The 20786-nt window shown below is 41.5% G+C and overlaps 1 protein-coding gene across 1 annotated transcript; it reads right to left on the bottom strand.

Annotated features, from left to right (window-relative positions):
• Window positions 1-8204: 8204 nt before the first annotated feature.
• On the bottom strand, window positions 8205-19659 carry adam9 (ADAM metallopeptidase domain 9). Its single transcript, XM_046871058.1, is given in 20 exon segments — window positions 8205-8350; window positions 8528-8633; window positions 8729-8809; window positions 8942-9125; window positions 9773-9878; window positions 10162-10357; window positions 10862-10954; window positions 11182-11353; window positions 11918-12044; window positions 12047-12053; window positions 12215-12296; window positions 12456-12625; window positions 12798-12869; window positions 13109-13174; window positions 13264-13471; window positions 13599-13675; window positions 15614-15692; window positions 17117-17175; window positions 18062-18162; window positions 19279-19659. Coding segments are annotated over 20 exon segments (2202 nt in total). The 5' UTR covers window positions 19349-19659.
• Window positions 19660-20786: the final 1127 nt, after the last annotated feature.

The raw sequence follows: 20786 nt of genomic DNA on the forward strand, positions 1-20786 counted from the left end.
CTGGCTTTCCCGCGATACATGGCCTACGTCACTCCCGCCAAATCCTGACTAAAAAAAAAATTACATTTGTACAATTTTATTTTATTAAACATTTTCATACAAATAAAGTTTATTATGTATTTTATTCAAAACGTACTTATAATTAAATATTATGTTTGATATCATATTATATATGTCATATTGTTATTACAAGAAAAAAACGATCATTTTGAAAACATTGTGAAGAAAAAAAAGATGAATATTCTAATGAAAGTGTGTTTTTAAAAAGTATTCATTGGGAAAAAACCAAAAATAATATTAAAATAATACTAATATTAAAAAAGGTGGACATTTTATGCAATTAAATCTTATTATTGTAAAAAGAAAGTATAAAGTACAAAAATTTGAGTACAAAATAGTATTACAAGACAAGTTTAATAAAATGTTTTATTACATCTTGAAGGTATGAGAAAAAAAAGTAATGGTATTGTGGAAAAATAACGTTTTCATTGTTCTTCTTCTTATTATCATTAATATAAGGTCTTTTATTCCAATAACAAAATCTCCTTACAAAAGAACACCTTATTTACCAGAAAATAATTGTGTTTATGAGAATATTATGATTAAAAAAAGGAAAAAAAAACTTATGAAAAAAAATTATTACAAAAACATTGTACTATAAAAGGAAAAAACTGATAATAAAATATTATTCTTCAAAAACAAATGCGTTATTACGAGATGAAAAATAAATTGACAATGAAAAAAAGTGAGAAAAACTTATTTCAATGAATCAAATTATGAAAAAATGTTAATTGGAGGGGAAAAAAATCTGAGAAAAAAAAATCAATATTAGGAAGAAAGCATGAGGAGAATTTCAATTTCAATTGTGTAATAATAAATAATAAAGATCTGGTTTTCTTGGAACGAGGCCATGTTTTTCAGGTAATACAGGATTTTTCTTATAATAATGAGATTTTTTTTCCTCATAACAACACTATTATAATGTGAAAAGAAAAAAGATCTATAATAAGATTTTTGAGCAATATATATATTTTTAAATTAAGAGGCCTAAGGTGGAGTCAGTGTTCACCTTCATCCCAAACATGTTTAATCAGTGCTCTGAATGCACCACGCAAAGCATATCTTCAGGGAGAAAAGCCATCGTCATGCTGGAACAGATTTGGGTTACCTATCTATATTTCTACAATAAATCTTTAAATTTTTTTTGTTAGCAAGATGTTTTTTTTGTTTTTCTTTAGATAATTGTTTCTCCCCTTCATAATGATAATCAAATATTTTTCTTAAAATTACATTTATTTTCCAAGTGATAAAGATTCTTTTACATAATAAAAATAACATTATTTTAATGAGAAACATTTTCAATCAAATTCATTACTCATAACGTTAGTAAACTATTAACAAAAATATAGTTATAATAAAAAAAAGTAAAAAAAAAAAAAGACGAAAATAAATCGTTACTACAAAAAAAAAATTCATAAAATAAAAAGAAAACAAGGTTAACAATATTATGAGTGAAAGACAAACAGCTAACACTGGAAATAAACACCACCATGTCGCCGGACCTTCTGAATGCAGCAGAAAAACAAAGTTAAATTCACTCAACAGATTATGAAAACTCATCAAGAGACTCTGAAACAGCAAAACACACCACAGACGTTTTACACAAGTGTGTAGAGAAATATGCCAGTGATATTTATTTTTGTTTGCATCTGTAATACCAAAAATCTTCATTGACACATCACTAGAACTTGGAGTCACTCTGGATTTAATAATAATAAAAAGAAAAATAATAAAAGAAAACAATACAGTAAGAACAGGAAGTTCCTGTCATGGTTTGCTTTCGTTTATAGGACCGGAGTGTGAATCTGTACCTCGGCTTCGTAGTACAGCACTTCTAGATGAAGTCGGAAGAATTCTTGAACACAGTGCGATCAGAACGGTGTGAAAAAGTAGGAAAAGAGAGATTCAAAGAAGACTTTGATACGTGTGTGTACATCAACAGAGACGCTCAGGGTTATTAGAGGTCATGTGGCACTTTGCCTGCATTGAGTATGTACACAATATGGACAAAAGTATTGGGACACCCGACTTTCCCAGCCATGTGTGGTTCTTTCACAAACTGTTACCTCAAAGTTGGAGGCACACAATCGTATAAGAGTCCTTTGGATGTTCTCCTCACTTGAACTAGAAGATCCAAACCTGTTCTGGCATGACATGATATCCGCGAAGATCTCCTGCTATAAAGCTTCAACCCTATGGGATGAATCTGAACTTCGACTGAACTCCAGACCTCCTCACCTCACCTACATCAGTACCTGGTCTTTACTAACACCCTTGTGTCTGAATGAATCTCCAAAAATCACCACAAAAATCTAGTGGAACATCTTCCCTGAAAAGTGGAGGTTATTGTAACAGCACATGGATACGAAATGTGCAATAATCAGGTGTCCACAAACTTTTGTTCAGACAGTACATAATTCTACACACAGTAACGTGAATGAATATTGCATGGTTGGATCTAAACGGGGTTTTGTTTTCTCCATGTCATGTAGCCCTTTAAAGGTGACTCGAAATAAGGCATTTGATTCAGAAATAAAAACCCAACTGTATAACTTTACACCACAATACAACCATTTTGAATAATAATAATAATAATCAAAAAATGTATAAATAATCAAACGAGTGCTTTTGAAAGGTTGATCTGCTCGGAGGGGAAAAATAAATGGAATTAAATCGATGAAACACATGGATATAAAAGATTTAGAAAGAAAAAAAAAAAGTCAAAGCAAGAAAAGGAATGAGGCATTACAGGAAACGTTGTACAAAAAAACAAAATCATGGGTATTGTTAAAAAAAAAAAGTTGCATACAGCGACTGTTAAGAGTGTGGAGACACCTCGTCTTTTATGTTTTTTGAGACACATGGGTGTTCCTTTTGATTCTAAAAGGCAAAAACACAAGAATTGAGCAGTGAATGAGTTGGAGGAAGTTGTGTGGAGTCCAAATGGGAAATTAATGTTTCTAACATTAGAACTTGTGTAAGATGGAGAACAGGAGAGAAGATGTGATCAGACCCCCACACAGTCACACATGGAGGTGGAAAGTGTAATAGTTTGGGGTTGTTTTTGGAGCAGGGAATGTTGGAGATTTCAGGAAAGTGAAAGGGATCCTGAACCAACATGGCTGCAATTCCATGCTTTACCACTAGGTTCGCGATTTCGTCTAGACTGCAGCTCATTGGAACAGACTTCACCGTACGACAAGACGATGAGCCGAAGCGTACATCCGAGTTCTGTAAGTGTTATTTAGAGTCGTCTGGAGTCTCATCTATCATGGAACGACCTGCATAGTCACAAATCCTACTGAACTGCTCTGGGATGAACAAGAACATCTCCATCTAGTGAAGAACATAGGCGAGTTTTACAAAGTATTTCAGCTGCATGTTCGGAGAACCGAACTTATAATGTACAGCGTGTACATTTATATATTAGAGTGTTCAAAGTAACTCTTTGTAACGGTATATGACCGAGTGTGTTGCATAGCCACAAAAGGAACATGCATGTGTTTCTGAAAAAGCATAAAAAGCTCTGTTTCCAAACCTTTTTTTTTTTAAACATATATTTAACTGTTCATATTCATATCAACAGATTCCTACGAAGATTACACTGTGATTTCTTTTTCAAATAATGTTAAATCATTTTGAATTATAAATAATATATTGTAAAATACAGCATTGTTGCATCTTATGTAAAAGCCTGAAGATGCAGAATCAGGTTAGGGTCACAGAATCAGGATAACAGGTTACATTTCCGAGACGAGACAATCGTTACACGTGTCATGCGTGTTTCGCGACAGAAATCGGCGTCCCATATTTGACACTTAAAACATAGAAAAAGTGAATCGATCAGGAATCGATAATTGATTACTAAATACTTTTGTACAGTAAATATACTGAAGTGCAATCAAATGCAGTGGTTTAGCTCCTTTACATCCCATAATAGTAACAGGCATAATTAAACAAAATAGGGGATTCGAGTTGCCACAACAGAAACCTTATATAGGAGACATCGGGCCTTTTGATTGGCTGAGGCGCTCAGGTCCCGCCCCTTTATAAAATGAGGAGGTTCGTCTCGGTGCAGAAGCCACGGCTGAATCCAAGCAGCTTCATATTTGCTTTGTAGGGCACTTAATAGGGTCAGTGCAGTGTTCAGGGTGTGTTAAGATCCAGCCCAGGGCTTTAGCGTAGCAGCTGCTTGATTGACAGGTGACGAGCGATCAAAAGACGACGAGGCGGAGTCTCGGTTGGAAGCGCAGGGGCCAGGCGATTGTCTAAAGACGCCCTCACACACACCAACTGGTTTTTATACATGGGCGCGCACACACACACACACACACACACACACACACACACACCTGTCCTGGATGTGTGAGGTGTGTGTTATACAGGGGGAGGAGGGGCAGCTCTCTGAGGCAGGAGCTGGCTAGCAGGAGGAGCAGGGGGTCTGGAGGGAGGGACACAATTAAAAGAGAGAGAGAAGGGGAGCAAACAAGAGAGTAAGGGGAAAGAAATAGAATGGACAGAGACAGAAAGAAAGAGAGATGAGCCACAGTAAGAGAGAAATGGAGACGATTTTTAGAGAAAGAATGAAAGAAGGAACGAAAGAACGAAAGAAAGAAAGAAAGTGAGCCGATTAGGGGAATAATAGAGTGCAAGAAAGACATATAAAGAAAGAAACAGAGTGTAAAAGCAAATAAAAGTGAAAGTTAGAGAAAGAGAAGGAATGAGAAAAAAGAGAAAGAGAGAGAAAGAATGAGAAAAAAGACAAAATGAGTTGAGCATCTGTTCGATTAAACATCAATAAATCAGATATTTGCATACTTGTCTATGTTGCTAAAAGTCAATCAAAAGCGTTCGGCTGATTATTTACAATTAGCCACGCCCACAAAATGCTAAAAAAGGCAAAACGTGTGAACAGTCATCAATGTTCACTGCTGTGAGGGAAACATTTTTATCCCATGTTTGTAGGTCTAAACCCCTTCTGGATGACTTTCCCCTTCATTTTGTGTACAGTGAGGATTTGTGCGGTTACCGTGTAAACGCCGGACGTGGAGGTCTGGAGGCGTACGCTGGAGCTGATGAAGCCGTCTTGCTAGTGTGAACCACCTAAAGATAAAAAAGTGTGACACACACACACATTCAACACAACATGTCCGGCAAATAATAAATACGGCCGTTAAACCCGTCGGCAGGAGGAGAGTTTAAAATGAACCACGCCCACAAAAGTTCAATGAACGGTAAACAGCTGAAAAAAAACGCAACCAATGCAGAAAATCTCGGAAAAAGAAAAAGCACATGACACGCTTTAATTATTTTGTAGGGCGCGTTTACTTTTGTTCTCATTAAATAACTGGTTTTCTAAGAGTTTCGCTATACTTATTATTATTATTTAGAACATAACCAATAATCTGCGCCTGATTTTTGATATAGAGATCGATTTCTCTTCGCTGAACCGTTTCTCGAGTGCGTTCTCTCAGCACCGCTGTTGCTACGTAAATACGACGTACCACAACACTACGGAGACCGAGGCGTGTCCCGAGAGTCACATAGAATACAGATTAACATGGCAGAGGTAGAGCTGTAACTTCCTGCAGACACAACAGAAAAAGAGTTTTATTTCTTATCTCTTTCCTGCTTGTAAAAGGGTCATGCGTTAGAAGTCAGAAGACACTTAAGTAAACTGATCATTTGCCGTTTGTCCGAACCGAAGAAATAAATGCGAACTATACCATATTGAATTTTATATCGTCCGATTTCTTCCATTGTATTGCATTGAATCACATGGTGTTGAATGGAATGGAAATTGGATTGTAATATGGGTGAATTGCATCGTATCGTATCGTAGCTACTTCCTGTGTATCTTTAATGGCTACGCATTGAGATGCGAATGGCGTCGGCCTCAGTTATGGAGATTCATGTCATAGAGATGATACTTTAGTGTTAAATCGTATACACTGAATATTATAATTTACAATTACGCACTCATGATTGTTGCTTATTGAGTCCTATTTAATAGACTTTAATGAGAAATGTACATCATATATTAATATCGTGACCAAATGCTTTATGTTTTCTGGGGTTTTCTTAGACCTTGTGGATAATAAGGGTTTTTTTTTGTTTTTTTTGTTTTTTTACTTTTTAAAAATTATAATTTACAAGAAATGTTTCAATTTATAAATCATAAAAATAACCTGAATGTATAAAATCATTGCTGTATTTTGAAAGATGTGGCTCAATTCTATCGGTTTGTCCAAGATGGCCGCCTGGTACGGTGGGTAATGGAGTGACATTAAAAAGGACTCAAACAGCTCATCACATGCTTAATCTGGAGAGGAAGCAACAAGCATTTTCCCCTTTAGGAAAGAAGTTGAAGACGGAGAGGAGAAGCCATGCTGGAGACGAGTTTAATCAGATGTTACGACGGTATTATAGCGCTGTTATAGCAGCAAAGCAAAACCTCTACACGGGTTCACAGGATCTGGAAAAGGATTTCTGGTGGCGAAGAAGACAAGTATAGAGAGGAGAAAAGAGGAGAGGAGAGAAAGGGGAGGAGGAATAACAAGCGATAGTCTCGTCCCATGGAACCCATCAAAAGGAATCCTGAACCAACATGGCTGCAATTCCACACTTCACCACTATGCGATTCCGTCTGGACTGCAGCTCATCGGAACAGACTTTACAGCACAATAAAGCGATGAGTAAGCTTTATTTAGAAAACAAACAGTCGTCTAGAGTGTCACCTATCATGGAACGACTTGCCCAGTCACCTAAATCCTACTGAACTGCTCTGGGATTGAGTTTTACAAAATATTTCACCTGAATGTTTGGAGAAAATGTCTGGCTGCTGAGAGTGTGTAAAGCTGTTCTTCATGCTAAAGGAGGATTTTCCATAAAAAGTGGAACATCTGTACATTATCTAGTACGTTGCATAGAAACAGGATGTGCCGTTATAGAAAAATAATTAGTGTAGCACTGCCACTCGACCAGGCATAACATTATGGCCATCAATCAGGCATAACATTATGACCACCTGCCTAATATTGTGTTGGTCCCATTTCGTTGCCAAAACAGTCGTGACCCATTGATCATTAACTGCATGAACATCTTCAGCAGTTTGAGCTACAGGAGCTCGTCTGTTGGATCGGAACCACACGGACCAGCCTTCGCTCCACACGTGCATCATTGAGCCTCGGCCGCCCACGACCCTGTCGCCGGTTCACCACTGTTCCTTTATTGGAGCACTTTTGATGGATACTGAGCACTGCAGACCAGGAACATCTCACAAGAGCTGCAATTGTGGAGATGCTCAGACCCAGACGTCTAGACGTCACAATTTGTCAAATCCTTACACTCGCCCATTTTTTTCCTTCTTCTAACACGCTGAGTTTAAGGACAAAATGTTCACTTGCTGATAAATATCTCCACCCACTAAGAGGTGCCACAATGAAGAGATCATCAGTGTTCTTCACTTCACCGATCATAATGCTATAATATCAGTGTTATGCCGGATCGTGTATACTGTAATATTTACCTCTTCAGCTGGTAATAACTGAGCCTGATGCTTTATAATCCAGAGAGAAAGAGAGAGAGAGAGAGAGAGAGAGAGAGAGAGAGAGAGAGAGACGGGGTTGTCAATCATTTTACACTACATAGCCATAACAAATTGCTCAGTAACTGACCACTATTGCATAATTATTATGATTATTATTATTAAATATTTAAAATATATCGATATCATGCAGAATTCAGTTAAAGCAGGACACAGACACTGAATAGACACAAACGTAAAAACTACAAAGCTTGTTAAATAGATTAGTAACTAAAAGCAGACGACTTCTGGAAGCCTGAGACAAGGCTCACAGACCATGAAGGTGTGTGTGTGTGTGTGTGTGTGTGTGTGTGTGTGTGTAGGCGTAGAAGCTGAAGTGTGTGTTGTTGCCTTACCCCATCTCTTACAATGCTGCTAGGGTTCCCGTGCTGATTCCCAGCAGCTCGGCTGGTGTTGTTTTGGGGCCTGGGGTTTGCGCTGAGGAGGAAAAAAAGCACAATAAACGACTCTATAATGACATGTAAATAATCGCTGATTCTAGTAATGACATCATTTCCTGCTTTGGCACCACGTGACATTAGAAAGCAGATCCACACACTCACTCGTAACCCTGAGAGCGTTTTTTCCTGCAGAAGCGCCGCTGCAGCTCGTTCCTCCTGAAAAACACGAAGAGACCCAAAACCAGGAGAGGAAGGACCAGGAAGAAGAAAACCAACAGACCATCTCTCAGGGACGTGTCTTTATCTGTGAGAGTAAAAAGAGAAGGAGAAAGAGAGAGGTAAAAGAGATTTAATCTCATCTTATATTCCACTCCATTACATTACATTTTCACTTATACAACCTATTTCTTATCATTGCGTTACATAACAGACGTTTAAAAAAAAAGTTGTACAGCCGATTGTTCGTGGGTTTGGAGCGTACCATTCCACGTGGGGCCGCTGTCTACGCTGCCGCCGTAGCCTGAGACCTCGCAGGATGGTGGCGCCCAACCGTAGTCACAGTGGCAGTTCTTGTTGCTGTTACACACCTACAGTAAATCACACACACACACACAAACATGTCAGCTATTCCAAACAAATGGGACAGCAGCATTATGGGTAATGTGGAATAAAGGGCACCCACCCCGTGCCCGTGGCATTTGTTCTGCACGTCGCAGTCGTATTTCAGCTCGTCAGCACTCTTACACTCGTAGTTCAAACAAACCTGGAGTCCAAAAGCAGAAGGTTTCACAACATTTTACAAACACACGTGGCTCGTATGGACGTTTATCAGACGCTGAACCTAAACAGACCCTGTGTTTGTGTGTGTTTATGTGTGTGTGTGCACGTGTAAGACCTTGTTCTCTCCACACTTGGTGCCCTCGTTGACCATGCCTGGGTCAGGGACGTCGGTGCCCAGGCGGAAGTCCACGCCCCAGCAGATTGTGCCTCCGATGGGGGTCTGGATGATGGAGGGCTTGATGCCGAATACCTCGATTTGCTGGACGTTTTCACACTGCAGCTTCCCACACATGGCATTTCTGAGAGAGAGGGAGAGGGAGAGAGAGAGGGAGAGAGAGAGAGAGAAGATTATTCTAGAAAAGAGGCACACTGCACAATACATGCTACAGAATGTATGGACGGTAATACATTTAAAAAAGTGAGACGCAGTTACAGACAGGAAGAGAAAAAGATAGAGGACACAAAAGAAAGAAAGAGAAATAAACAGAAAATGAAAAAAACTAAGACAAAGAGAGAGAGAGAGAGAGAGAGAGAGAGAGAGTGTGTGTGTGTGAGTTAGTGAGAGAGAGAGAGAGAGAGAGAGAGAGAGAGATAAACAGACAATTGAATAACAGAGGGACAAAGAGTGAGAAAAAGGAAGAGAGACACCATGGAAGAGTAAAGGTAACCAGGACACAATGGACAGAGACTAAGGGATAAAAGACATTAGAAAAGAGAGAGAGAGAGAGAGAGAGAGAGAGAGAGAGAGAGAGAGAGAGAGAGAGAGAGACATAATGGAAGGAAAGAGAAACAGGATGCAGAAGTGATAGAGATGAGGAAATGAGAAAAAAACAGTTAGAGAGAGAGAAAGAAAAAGAGGATAGAGAGAAGAGAGAGAAAGTGATGGAGAGAGGATGAAAAGAAAAGATAAGAATGAAAGCATGGACGGTGCTGGTGGTTGCTGTACCTGCTCTCACACTTCTTCATGTTGTAGTTCTGGTAGCCGCAGTTTCCGAAGCGATCGCCTTTAGAGTTTACGTCTTTAAAGCAAGCCTCGGGAGCAACTTTCGCCTCTGCGTGACCGAGCGCGTGCGCACACACACACACACACACACACACACACACACACACACCCCATGATTGATTTGTTACTCTATACTGAACCTCTACAGACTTTGTATCACGTGTATACATATACATATATATACACACACACACACACATACATACATACACATATATATACACATATATATATATATATATATATATATATATATATATAAACGTATTACACTTCACTGGGTTTTGGTGCTAGAGGTTTCTGTGTGTGTGTGTGTGTGTGTGTGTACTCACTGGGACCAAACAGGGCCTGGCACTGGCTTTCATAATGCTGGCACTGGCCGTTATAGCAGTAAGCCACGCCCTCGCGGCACGGGTGTCCGTTCTGTTTAAACACGTCGGCCTGACACAGAGCAGACGAGCCGCTACAGTACTCCGACAGGTCACATTCATCCGTACTGCTCCTGCACACGGTACCGCCGGGGAGGAACTGACAGACAGACGAACAGACAAACGGAGAGACAGGGAGTCAGACAGACAGACAAAGAACCACACAAACAGGGCGACATGAAAGGACAGACGGAGCGACAGGAAGACAGATGGAAAGACAGACAGACGGGAGAAGGACAAACGGGCAGACAGAGCAAAAGACACAGACAGACAGAGAAACAGGAAGGGGGACAGACAGCCAGAGTAACAGACAGAGCAACAGACAGAGAGACAGACAGAGAGGCAGAGATACAGAGGGACAGACAGAGATAGAGTGACAGACAGACAAAGACAGACAGATGGAGATACAGAGAGAGAGAGAAACAGGTAGACAAAGAGAAAGACAGACAAACAGAAAAGCAGACAAACAGATGGACGGACAGAAAGACAGGAATATTTATTTCCACATCACATATAAAGTGAAATCTGTGTGTGTGTGTGTGCGTGTGCACGCAGGTGTGTGTGTGTGTGTGTGTGTGTGTGTGTGTGTGTGTGTGCGCGTTACCCTGCAGTGCTTGCAGCACACCCCGTAGGCACACTGAGCTCCAGCTCTGAGTTTACACGTTTTAGGCTCACAGCAGGGATCCTTCTCACACTCCTGTAAAACACACACACACACACACACACACACACACACACACTTTCTTTTTCAGGACAGATGCTATTCCCTTCCAGCGAGGATCTGCAGCCTCATTACACACTGATATTTTTATTTTGGGAAAAAATCTCTCTAAATGTTTCCCCCAGTCTGCATGTCACACAGTCCACACTGCAGAATGACTCGTGTGTGGAAACACCCTGGTGGCACCGAGCCGAAGTTCTGACCTCCTCAGAGCCGCAGTCACAATCCTCTCCCACGTCCACCAGCTTGTTGCCACAGTAGGGGGCGCTGTAGGCCTCGTCTGGACGCGGCACGTTTAGCAGGCAGCTGCCTCCACCATTCAGGATCAACTTCTCAAAGTCATCCGCACTGCAGCTGCTGAAGTTCCGCGAGCCCCTGAGAGAATGAGAAGAGGAGGAGAGAGGAGAGAAGGGGGGAAAGAGGATGTGATAGATGAAAAGAAGGGAAGGAAATGGTAGAGAAGAGAGAAAGAGAGAGAATTAAAGAGAGAGAAAAGCACAGGAGAAAGAGAGAAATGTTGAAAGAACAGTGTAGAAAAGAGGAGAAGAAAAAGGAAAGAAAGAAGAAAGGATAAGATAAGATAAGACATCACAAGACATTACAAGACAAGACAAGAGAAGAGAAGAGAAGAGAAAGAGTGAAAAGCAAAGAAAATGATGGAGAGAGGAGATGAGACAAGTAGAGAAAAGAAATAGATGAGAGAAGAGGTGAGAAAAAGAGCAGAATAGAGATGAAGAGAGCGAGAGAGAGGAGAAAAGGATAGAAAGGAGGAGAAAAAATATGAAAAGAGATGAGAAGAAAAGTGCAGAGAAGAGAAAAACAGAAATGCGAGAGATGAGAAAATAAGAGAAAAGAGAAAAGAGAAGAGAAGGAATAAAAAAAAGCACACACACACCTCACACACCCCTCACACACACCCCACACACCCCACACACTCACGTTGCCCCTGAGTTCATGATGCAGTTGTCCACATCACACTTGCAGTTCCTCCCATCATCATCATGGTTCATCCCCAAATTGTGGCCGAGCTCATGGGCCACGATGGAGGCAAACGGTGCCACGTTTTATGGGTGAACTACACACACACACACACACACACACACACACACACACACACACACACACACACACACACACACACACACACACACAGTTTTAGTTTTAGAGTATTGACTGAGATCAGACAGACAGTGCAGTATAATTTAGCCAATGAGAGGCGAGGATGAGGCGAGGTACCGCGTTGATCCCGCCCCCATGACTCCTGGAGCAGGCGGTGCCCACAAACGCCATGCCTGCTGTAATACCGAATCCTTTCTTCCTGAGAGGAGATAGAGAGGGAGAGAGGGAGATAGAGGGGGAGAGAGAGAGAGAGAGCACAAAGAGAGAACATTAGGACTGTTCCATTATTGATAAAGTTGCTTGAACATGCTTTTGTACTTCAGCATCACATCAGTGCAGCTGTGCTGAAGGTACTAACAGGATGAGCTGAGCGCTGTCATGCCGACGGCGAGGCACGAGTTCCTTCTCCCTCCACTGAGTGAAGCGTCCGAGAACCTCCCCTGCACCACCTTCAGTACTGATAAAGTTCATCACCGACCAGATCTCCAACCCCACCAACACCACGCGGATATTCAGAGCTACGTACATCTGAGAGATGGAGAAAAAGAGGAGAGAAAGATAGATAGAGGAACGAAGGATAGAGAGACAGAGAGAGAGAGAGAGAGAGAGAGGGAGGGAGGGAGGGATGGAAAGATGTATAAAGTGAGAGACAGTAGTACAGTAATAAATCGAGTATTAATATGCAGTAATTATTACTCACACTGTCGATGTAGTTGGCGAGCAGCACCATCTCCTCTCTCACCGCCGTCTTATTACGACCCGTGAAGTTAAACTGAAACAGTCACAAGTCACAATTATAGATTTTATTCCACAATATAAAAATTAAGTCCTGTTTCTTTATGTATTTTTTTTATAAAAAATACATGAAGAATACAAATTTATAAAAGAAAAACATTACGTAAAACCAAAAAGAGAACCACAGCTTTCTCAAATGTGGGGTAAAAAACAGACAGACAGACAGACAGACAGACAGACAGACAGAGAAGGAAGAAAAGAAAAAAAGAGACTTACTCTCTCGTTATCGACCACCAGCAGCAGCTCCACATAATGTGTCTGGTGTAACACCGCCCTCTTTTTCTACACACACACAAACACACACACACACACACACGGTCACATTTACTTACAGTCTGTGCATAAACTCATGCACACACTCAGACACATACTCTGATCACATGACCGGCAGGTTGACCAGGTGTGATGATGTGGGTGTGGGCAGTGGGCTCTCGGTTGCCGTGGTGACGGGAATGGGGCGTGCCGCAGGTGAACGGCTCGGTCTTGACGTCCTCCAGGCGATACACGATGTGCTCGTTATCTGAGGAACCCTCAAGAGGCTCAATACCTAAACTGGTGTTCTGCATGTGGATCACACCTCTGACACACACACACACACACACACACACACACACACACACACACACACACACACACACACACACACGACATTCATTAGCACATTTCCTTTTTTATTTTAATCACTGACTACAGAAATGTCTCCTACCGTATTCCAGAGCAGAGGCTCAGAGCAGCAGAGGAACCTTCTACATCCTCCACATAACCACGGTAATGACAGTGATCCTGAGAGAGAGAGAGAGAGAGAGAGAGAGATTTTTTATTTTATTACAAATTCTCACGGCTGTAATGTAAGATTCAATTAATGTTCAGTTACTGCATAACAAATAAATCAATAAAAAAAAAAAAGAGGTAAAAGTGAAAGATTCGTGATGCAGTTCATCATCAATTACAGACCAACATGGCACCAGGTTTTCTCAAAAAAGTTTGAACTGAAAAGCATTGATAAAAGCGTGTGTGTGTGTGTGTGTGAGAGAGAATCCAAAAGAGCTGAATCACATTCCAGGCAAACAGAAATGGAAAAGGGTCTGACATCAGCACTGAGAGTACACTCCTTACTCACTCACTCACTCACTCACACACACACACACACACACACACACACACACACACACACACACACACACACACACACACACACACACACACACACACTCTCCCCCTCTTGTTCTTTTAAAACTATTTTTCCTCTTACAAACACACACACACACACACACACACACACACACGCACACACACACACGCACTATCTCTCTCAGACACACACTCTTCATTACACACACATGTGCACACTCTCTCTCACTCTCTCTCACATGCGCACACACACATTCCTGTTTACTGTCTCACATCTGTTGGATCTGTTCCGGAAGACCAAGAACACCCCCCCCCACCAATTATTTTCAGCTGACGCACTCATTAGTTCTCCCGAGACCCAAACAGAAACCAGAAAACACCCTAAAGTTTTGCAGTCTAACAGTAATCCATTTGTGGATCTTTTTGGAATTGTTCTGCGCTCAATTAGATTAAATTAATGAAAACTTTCCACAAGTACGGATCTGAGCTTCTCTCTCGCAGTGTAACACCACCGGTGGATTGCAGAGCCAGAAATGTCTGACTCACATTTGATGGAGATTTTGAGGAAGCCATGTGGTAAATATGACTTCCTGATTTCAGCCCTAAGGGAGACATTTATCCAGCGCCAAACACCCAGACAAGTGATCGTGGTATTGGGATGTGGCTCAGCTGTAGTGCAAACAAGTCAATCCTCCATAAGAAAATACAGAAATCTGTACTACACAGTCAACAGCTTGCATGATTTACCTCCTCACACACACACACACACACACACACACACACACACACACACACACACACACACACAGATTATAGGCGACACCCCCCTCTTTCTGCTTAGGCAGCAGCTGAACATGAAGCATAAATTCTTGTAGAATCCTCACTGAAAATCACGCCAGGAACCCGGCTGAGGAGAGACATTTTGCACACTCGCACACATATAGCAAAAAGGGTCTGGCTATCTCCACACTGAGATCTCCACACTGAGATCTCCACACTGAGATCTCCACACTGAGATCTCCACACTGAGATCCCCACACTGAGATCCCCACACTGAGATCTCCACACTGAGATCCACACTGAGATCCCCACACTGAGATCCCCACACTGAGATCCCCACACTGAGATCTCCACACTGAGATCTCCACACTGAGATCTCCACACAGAGATCTCCACACAGAGATCTCCACACAGAGATCTCCACACAGATCTCCACACTGAGATCTCCACACTGAGATTCCCACACGCTGAGATCCCACACGCTGAGATCCCACACGCTGAGATCCCACACGCTGAGATCCCACACGCTGAGATTCTTTCACTTAGATCCCCACACACTGAGATCCCAACAATGAGATCTCCACACTGAAATCCCCACACTGAGATCCCGACAATGAGATCCCCACACTGAGATCTCCACACTGAGATCTCCACACTGAGATCTCCACACTGAGATCTCCACACTGAGATCCCTACACTGAGATCCCACACGCTGAGATCCCACACGCTGAGATCCCACAAGCTGAGATTCTTTCACTTAGATCCCCACACACTGAGATCTGCTAAGACATTTGGGGTTTCAGTTCATACCTTCATGTCGGGTCTTTCAGTGATCAGTGATCCATCCTTGGCGTAGGAATACACTGTGAAATCCTCGGGCAGGAGAAACCTGAGAGGAAACACAGAAGCAGAAATAAATACCACATGAACGTGAACTAGTGTAGTGTGTAAAGAGATGACCATGAATCTCATTTCATGATTTCCAGGGTTCTATTGATGGTCCTGATGCTCCGTGTCTTTGATCTGTAGTTCAACTGATGCTCCATGTCTTTGCTCTGTAGTTCTACAGATGCTCCATGTCTTTGATCTGTAGTTCTACTGATGCTCCATGTCTTTGCTCTGTAGTTCTACAGATGCTAAATGTCTTTGATCTGTAGTTCTACAGATGCTCTGTGCCTTTGATCTGTAGTTCAACTGATGCTCCATGTCTTTGCTCTGTAGTTCTACCGATGCTCCATGTTTTTGATCTGTAGTTCTACTGATGCTCCATGTCTTTGCTCTGTAGTTCTACAGATGCTAAATGTCTTTGATCTGTAGTTCTACTGATGCTCCATGTCTTTGCTCTGTAGTTCTACAGATGCTCCATGTCTTTAATCTGTAGTTCTACTGATTCTCCGTGTCTTTTTTCTGAGGTTCTACCGATGCTCCATGCCTTTGTTTAATGGTTCTGGAACTGTTTTTTCATAACTCATAAATTAGCAAATCTCACATTCCTCATCATCTGACTTCACTAGTCACTAGCAGGTCAGATTACGAGCACCGCTGAGGATGAGGAAGTTTGTGCAACAGCGTTAAAGATCCCCTTCTCTTTTGTTACTTTTTTTTTTGCTGGTGTTAGCATTTCTCCTAAACTTGGTCTGAGGTTAAAAGATCAGGATGTGTGGATAAAGAGCAACTTCTCAGAAACTCAAACCTCTGACACAAACCTTCTCATCCAGTAGTTCATTAGCACACGGAAAACCTGATGATCACAAACCTCCAGGGAGTGAAGTGAGGATTGAACTTTGATTTAATAACAACTATCGATCGTAATGTGCTACTTTTCGAACATCCCATTCCACACGTAGTCTCCACTTACTGTTATAATACCTTAACTCTTCAGGGAAGATGTTCCACAAGATTTTGTGGAGATTTTTGTGAGATCCATTCAGCCACAAGGGTGATGGTAAAGTCAGGTACTGATCCAGTTCATCCCAAAGGTTTTCAACAGCAGTGAGGTTTGGAGCTCTACAACAGACCATTCAAGATATTTTTCTTCAACCCATGTAAAGCACATCTTCATGGAGATCTTCTGGGTTTGTGAACGGGTGCATTGTTATGCTGGAACAGGTTTGGGTCTCCCGGTTCTAAGAGCATCTAGAGATGTCCTGTTCGAGTGTGTGCTTTTAACATTGTGGAAACATTTTGGAGAACCACGTATGGTTTCAGAAGTCGTGTGTCCCAATACTTTTAATTACACAATGCGAGATGTTCACAAAGAAAAATTAGCATGAGAGTGTTTCCATGAGACAAAGAAAGAGAAGGAATACTCACTCGTTCTTCTCCAGGACGATGACATGTTCTTTCCCCTGAGCTGGAATTACATAGGATACCTTTAAAAACAAACACACACACACACACACACACACAAATTAAGAAACTCAGAACTCATTTGATTTCAAATGCTGTGATCATGTGACCAGTACTAATCCGATCATTCAGTCAGTTGTGGTTCTGCCCCAAACTGTTACCACAAAATCAAAAGGTACACAATTGTATAATAAATCTTCTGCTGTTTCCACACGGACGGTTTTTATTACCGGATGCACATCATGGCGGATTTTGGTGCTGATTTGAGACACGGCGCATCAGTAAAACAAATGATTACTGATTATACTGCTTTTTTCCCGTTTCTCAATGACACAAAGGTGAGAGTGTGTGTGTGTGTGTGTGTGTGTGTGTGTGTGTGTGTGTGTGTGTGTGTGTGTGTGTGTGTGTGTTTTGCGATGCCCAGCATGACCCTGGCATAGGAAGTCTTTTCTTAAAAGTGTTCCCGCTGACTGTGCATCTGGAAAAAGCAGATGGTTCCTGCAGAATGATCTTTACACACACACACACACACACACACACACACACACACACACACACACCCCATTGGAGAAAAGAGTATAAAGAAAGAGGAAGGAAGAGAAAGAAATAAAGAGAGAAAAGAAAGAAAGAAAGAAAGAAAGAAAAATATGAGAGAGAGAGAGAGAGAGAGAGAGAGAGAGAGAGAGAGAGAGAGAGAGAGAGAGAGATGAAAAAAGAATGGGAGAAATAAAGAGCAAGAGATGAGTGGAAGGAAGAGCGGATATGAAAATGCGGGTTTCATAACAACTGTCATTATAGGAAAAGAGTGATGAGTGAGTGTGTGGGAAGATCATGACCTCGCACGCTGGAGTGCGCGCTCGTGTGTGCGTGTGTGTGCGTGTGTGTGTGTGTGTGTGTGTGGAGCTCCACCTTAGCGATAGCGGTGCCATCCTGCTCTCTCCGGTGTCTGCTGAGGCGTTTTGGGACGCTCACTTCATACGCAGAGAACTGGGATGTCTGAGAAGCCAAACCTACACACACACACACACACACACACACACACACACACACACACTCAGCAGTGTGACAGGACGGTATGACGAGCTTCAGCACGAGTCACTTATCAAACTAACATGACGAGCCTTAATTATCAAATCTGCTTTACCTCAGCAACTTACTAACAGTCTCTTATCAGTTTTTATCCTTTTCAAGTTGCATTCGAGTTCTTTCGCATGTTGTAAACTGGTGTTCCCTCACCAACCAGATTTAAAGTGTCCCAGTGTCATTAAACGTTTCCCCTTGAAGTTGCCAGACATCTTGTAAAACCTTGAACTTGAACTTTTACCTCTGACTGGTGCAACATGCTGACACTAGAGACTCCTTCCATCAAGAACCACAGAAAACATCACCTATCGATTGTTACACTCATAAAACAACGCAATAAATCTCCAATTCATGATCCATTCGTTGGAGCAGACAAAGCAGGAAGATGTACCGTGTTGTAATTACAATGCTATGAATGGAAACATCTCCACAGTGGGTGTCAGAAGTGTGAAAAAACCTAGGTTTTTTGAGACACGTGCACGTTCCTTTGGTTTCCATGCAAGAACACACGAGATGACGCGTGAAAGAAAGTTCTGTGGTGTTTAAATCGGAGAAGAAGATGCCCTCACCCCCACAGTCAAACCTGGAGGTGGAAGAGCAATGGTTCGGGGGTTGTATTGGAGCAGGGAAGGTTGGAGATTTATTCCAGAAAGTGAGAGGAATCCAGAACCAACATGGCAACCGTTCTGTACTTCAACACCATGCGATTCTGTCTGGACTCATTGGAACAGACTTCAGCGTACGAACAAGTGAGAGGAAATCACTTATAATTTCAAACCCATTAAAGAGCAAAAAGGTGGCAGATCTCTTAATTACACCCACAAAAATGTAATCATAATTAACATGGGGGCGGGGCATATTCAATCTGGGGGCGGGGCATACATCCTAACATGTGACTAGAACTGGATGAGTGGTGAAAAAATATCTTGTTTTATTGGAAAGATCAGTTTACATTAAAAAAAACACTTTTTATTATTTCAAAGAGCCCTTTAGAAGCGATTTCTGAACTTTAAAGCGTAAATAAATTTTTTAAAACTTCTTACCTGGAAAGCTTTCAGAAAGCACCAACAGCACAACTATGATCTGGAAGTGAGAAGATAAAAACACAGCCATGGCTCCTAACACACTTGTTAATGTGTGTGTGTGTGTGTGTGTGTGTGTGTGTTGTTTTGTGTTTCAGTTCTTCCTCGAGGTGTCAGGATGAAACCCTCCTCCTGTGGACGGGGGGAAAACTGCCTGCAAAAAGATCAAAACGATACAAGTTCTTCTCTTAGAAACAAACGTCTTCCAGAGACCCCCGGTGGCTCGTCCCCCCTCCGACGGCGCCGCTGTTGCTCCCAAAATCCGACGGAAATCAAATAACAGCCGCTCGAATCTTACACGAATTTACCCTACTTACACGGGGTGGGGGGGGAGAACACTACCAACTGCGCATGCGCACGACAAATCCCGAGCATCTGCTTCCCGTCCCGGTAATGCCCGCCCCCTTCCCTGCTCTGATTAGCTGACAGGATCGGTTTCGGTTTTCTGATTGGACAGCCCATGTCAGTTTGTATCTGTAGTATTAAAAATTGCAATTTTCTTCACCGCCCATAATGTTAAAATGTCAGTAGTTATGCCTGGTCTTTGTGTGTGTGTGTGTGTGTGTGTGTGTGTGTGTGTGTGTGTGTGTGTGTGTGTGTGTGTGTGTGTATATATTTATATACATGTAATATGTCATATAACAGTTTTTTTTAATAGCACTAATTTTATTAATTCATGATTAATGCAACTCGTATTTCTATTTGAACATTTTTATTACAAATATAAATAAAAAAATATATAGAGGGCAAAAATAAAAACCTTCAACGCAACACATTCACTAATAAAAAACATACATTTGCATAAAGCATCAATATTTGTCAATGCCCATGTTGATTAAAGTATAAAAAACTTGAAAAGTATTAATTTAAGGTTCATTTAGAAGATATATTTTAATCAATTGACAGCCATGATATATATATATATATATATATATATATATATATATATATATATATATATATATATATAATTAGAGTAGAAAGAAAGATAAAGAGACATGGTGGTGGAATGAGGAAGTTCAGGAGAGCATTAGGAGGAACAGAATTGGGATCGACAGAGTGATGAGAAAAGTAGGAAGGAGAACAAGGAGATGCGGCAGCAGGTAAAGAGGGATGTGGCGAAAGCCAAGGAAAAGGTATATGAGGAGCTGTATGAGAGGTTGGACACTAAAGAAGGAGAAAAAGATTTATACCAATTGGCCAGGCAGAGGAACAGAGCTGTGAAGGATGTGCTGCAAGTTAGAGCAATAAAGGATGGAGATGGAAATGTGTTGACTAGTGAGGAGAGTGTGTTGAGAAGATGGAGGGAGTATTTTGAGCATCTGATTAATGCGGAAAATGAGAGAGAGAGAAGGTTGGATGATGTGGAGATGGTGAAGCAGGAAGTGGATAGGATTAGTAAGGAGGATGTGAGAGCAGCGATTAAGAGGATGAAGAGTGGAAAGTCAGTTGGACCAGATGACATACCG

The sequence above is a fragment of the Silurus meridionalis genome, chromosome 17 (genome assembly GCF_014805685.1).
Source record: "Silurus meridionalis isolate SWU-2019-XX chromosome 17, ASM1480568v1, whole genome shotgun sequence".
NCBI lineage: Eukaryota > Metazoa > Chordata > Actinopteri > Siluriformes > Siluridae > Silurus > Silurus meridionalis.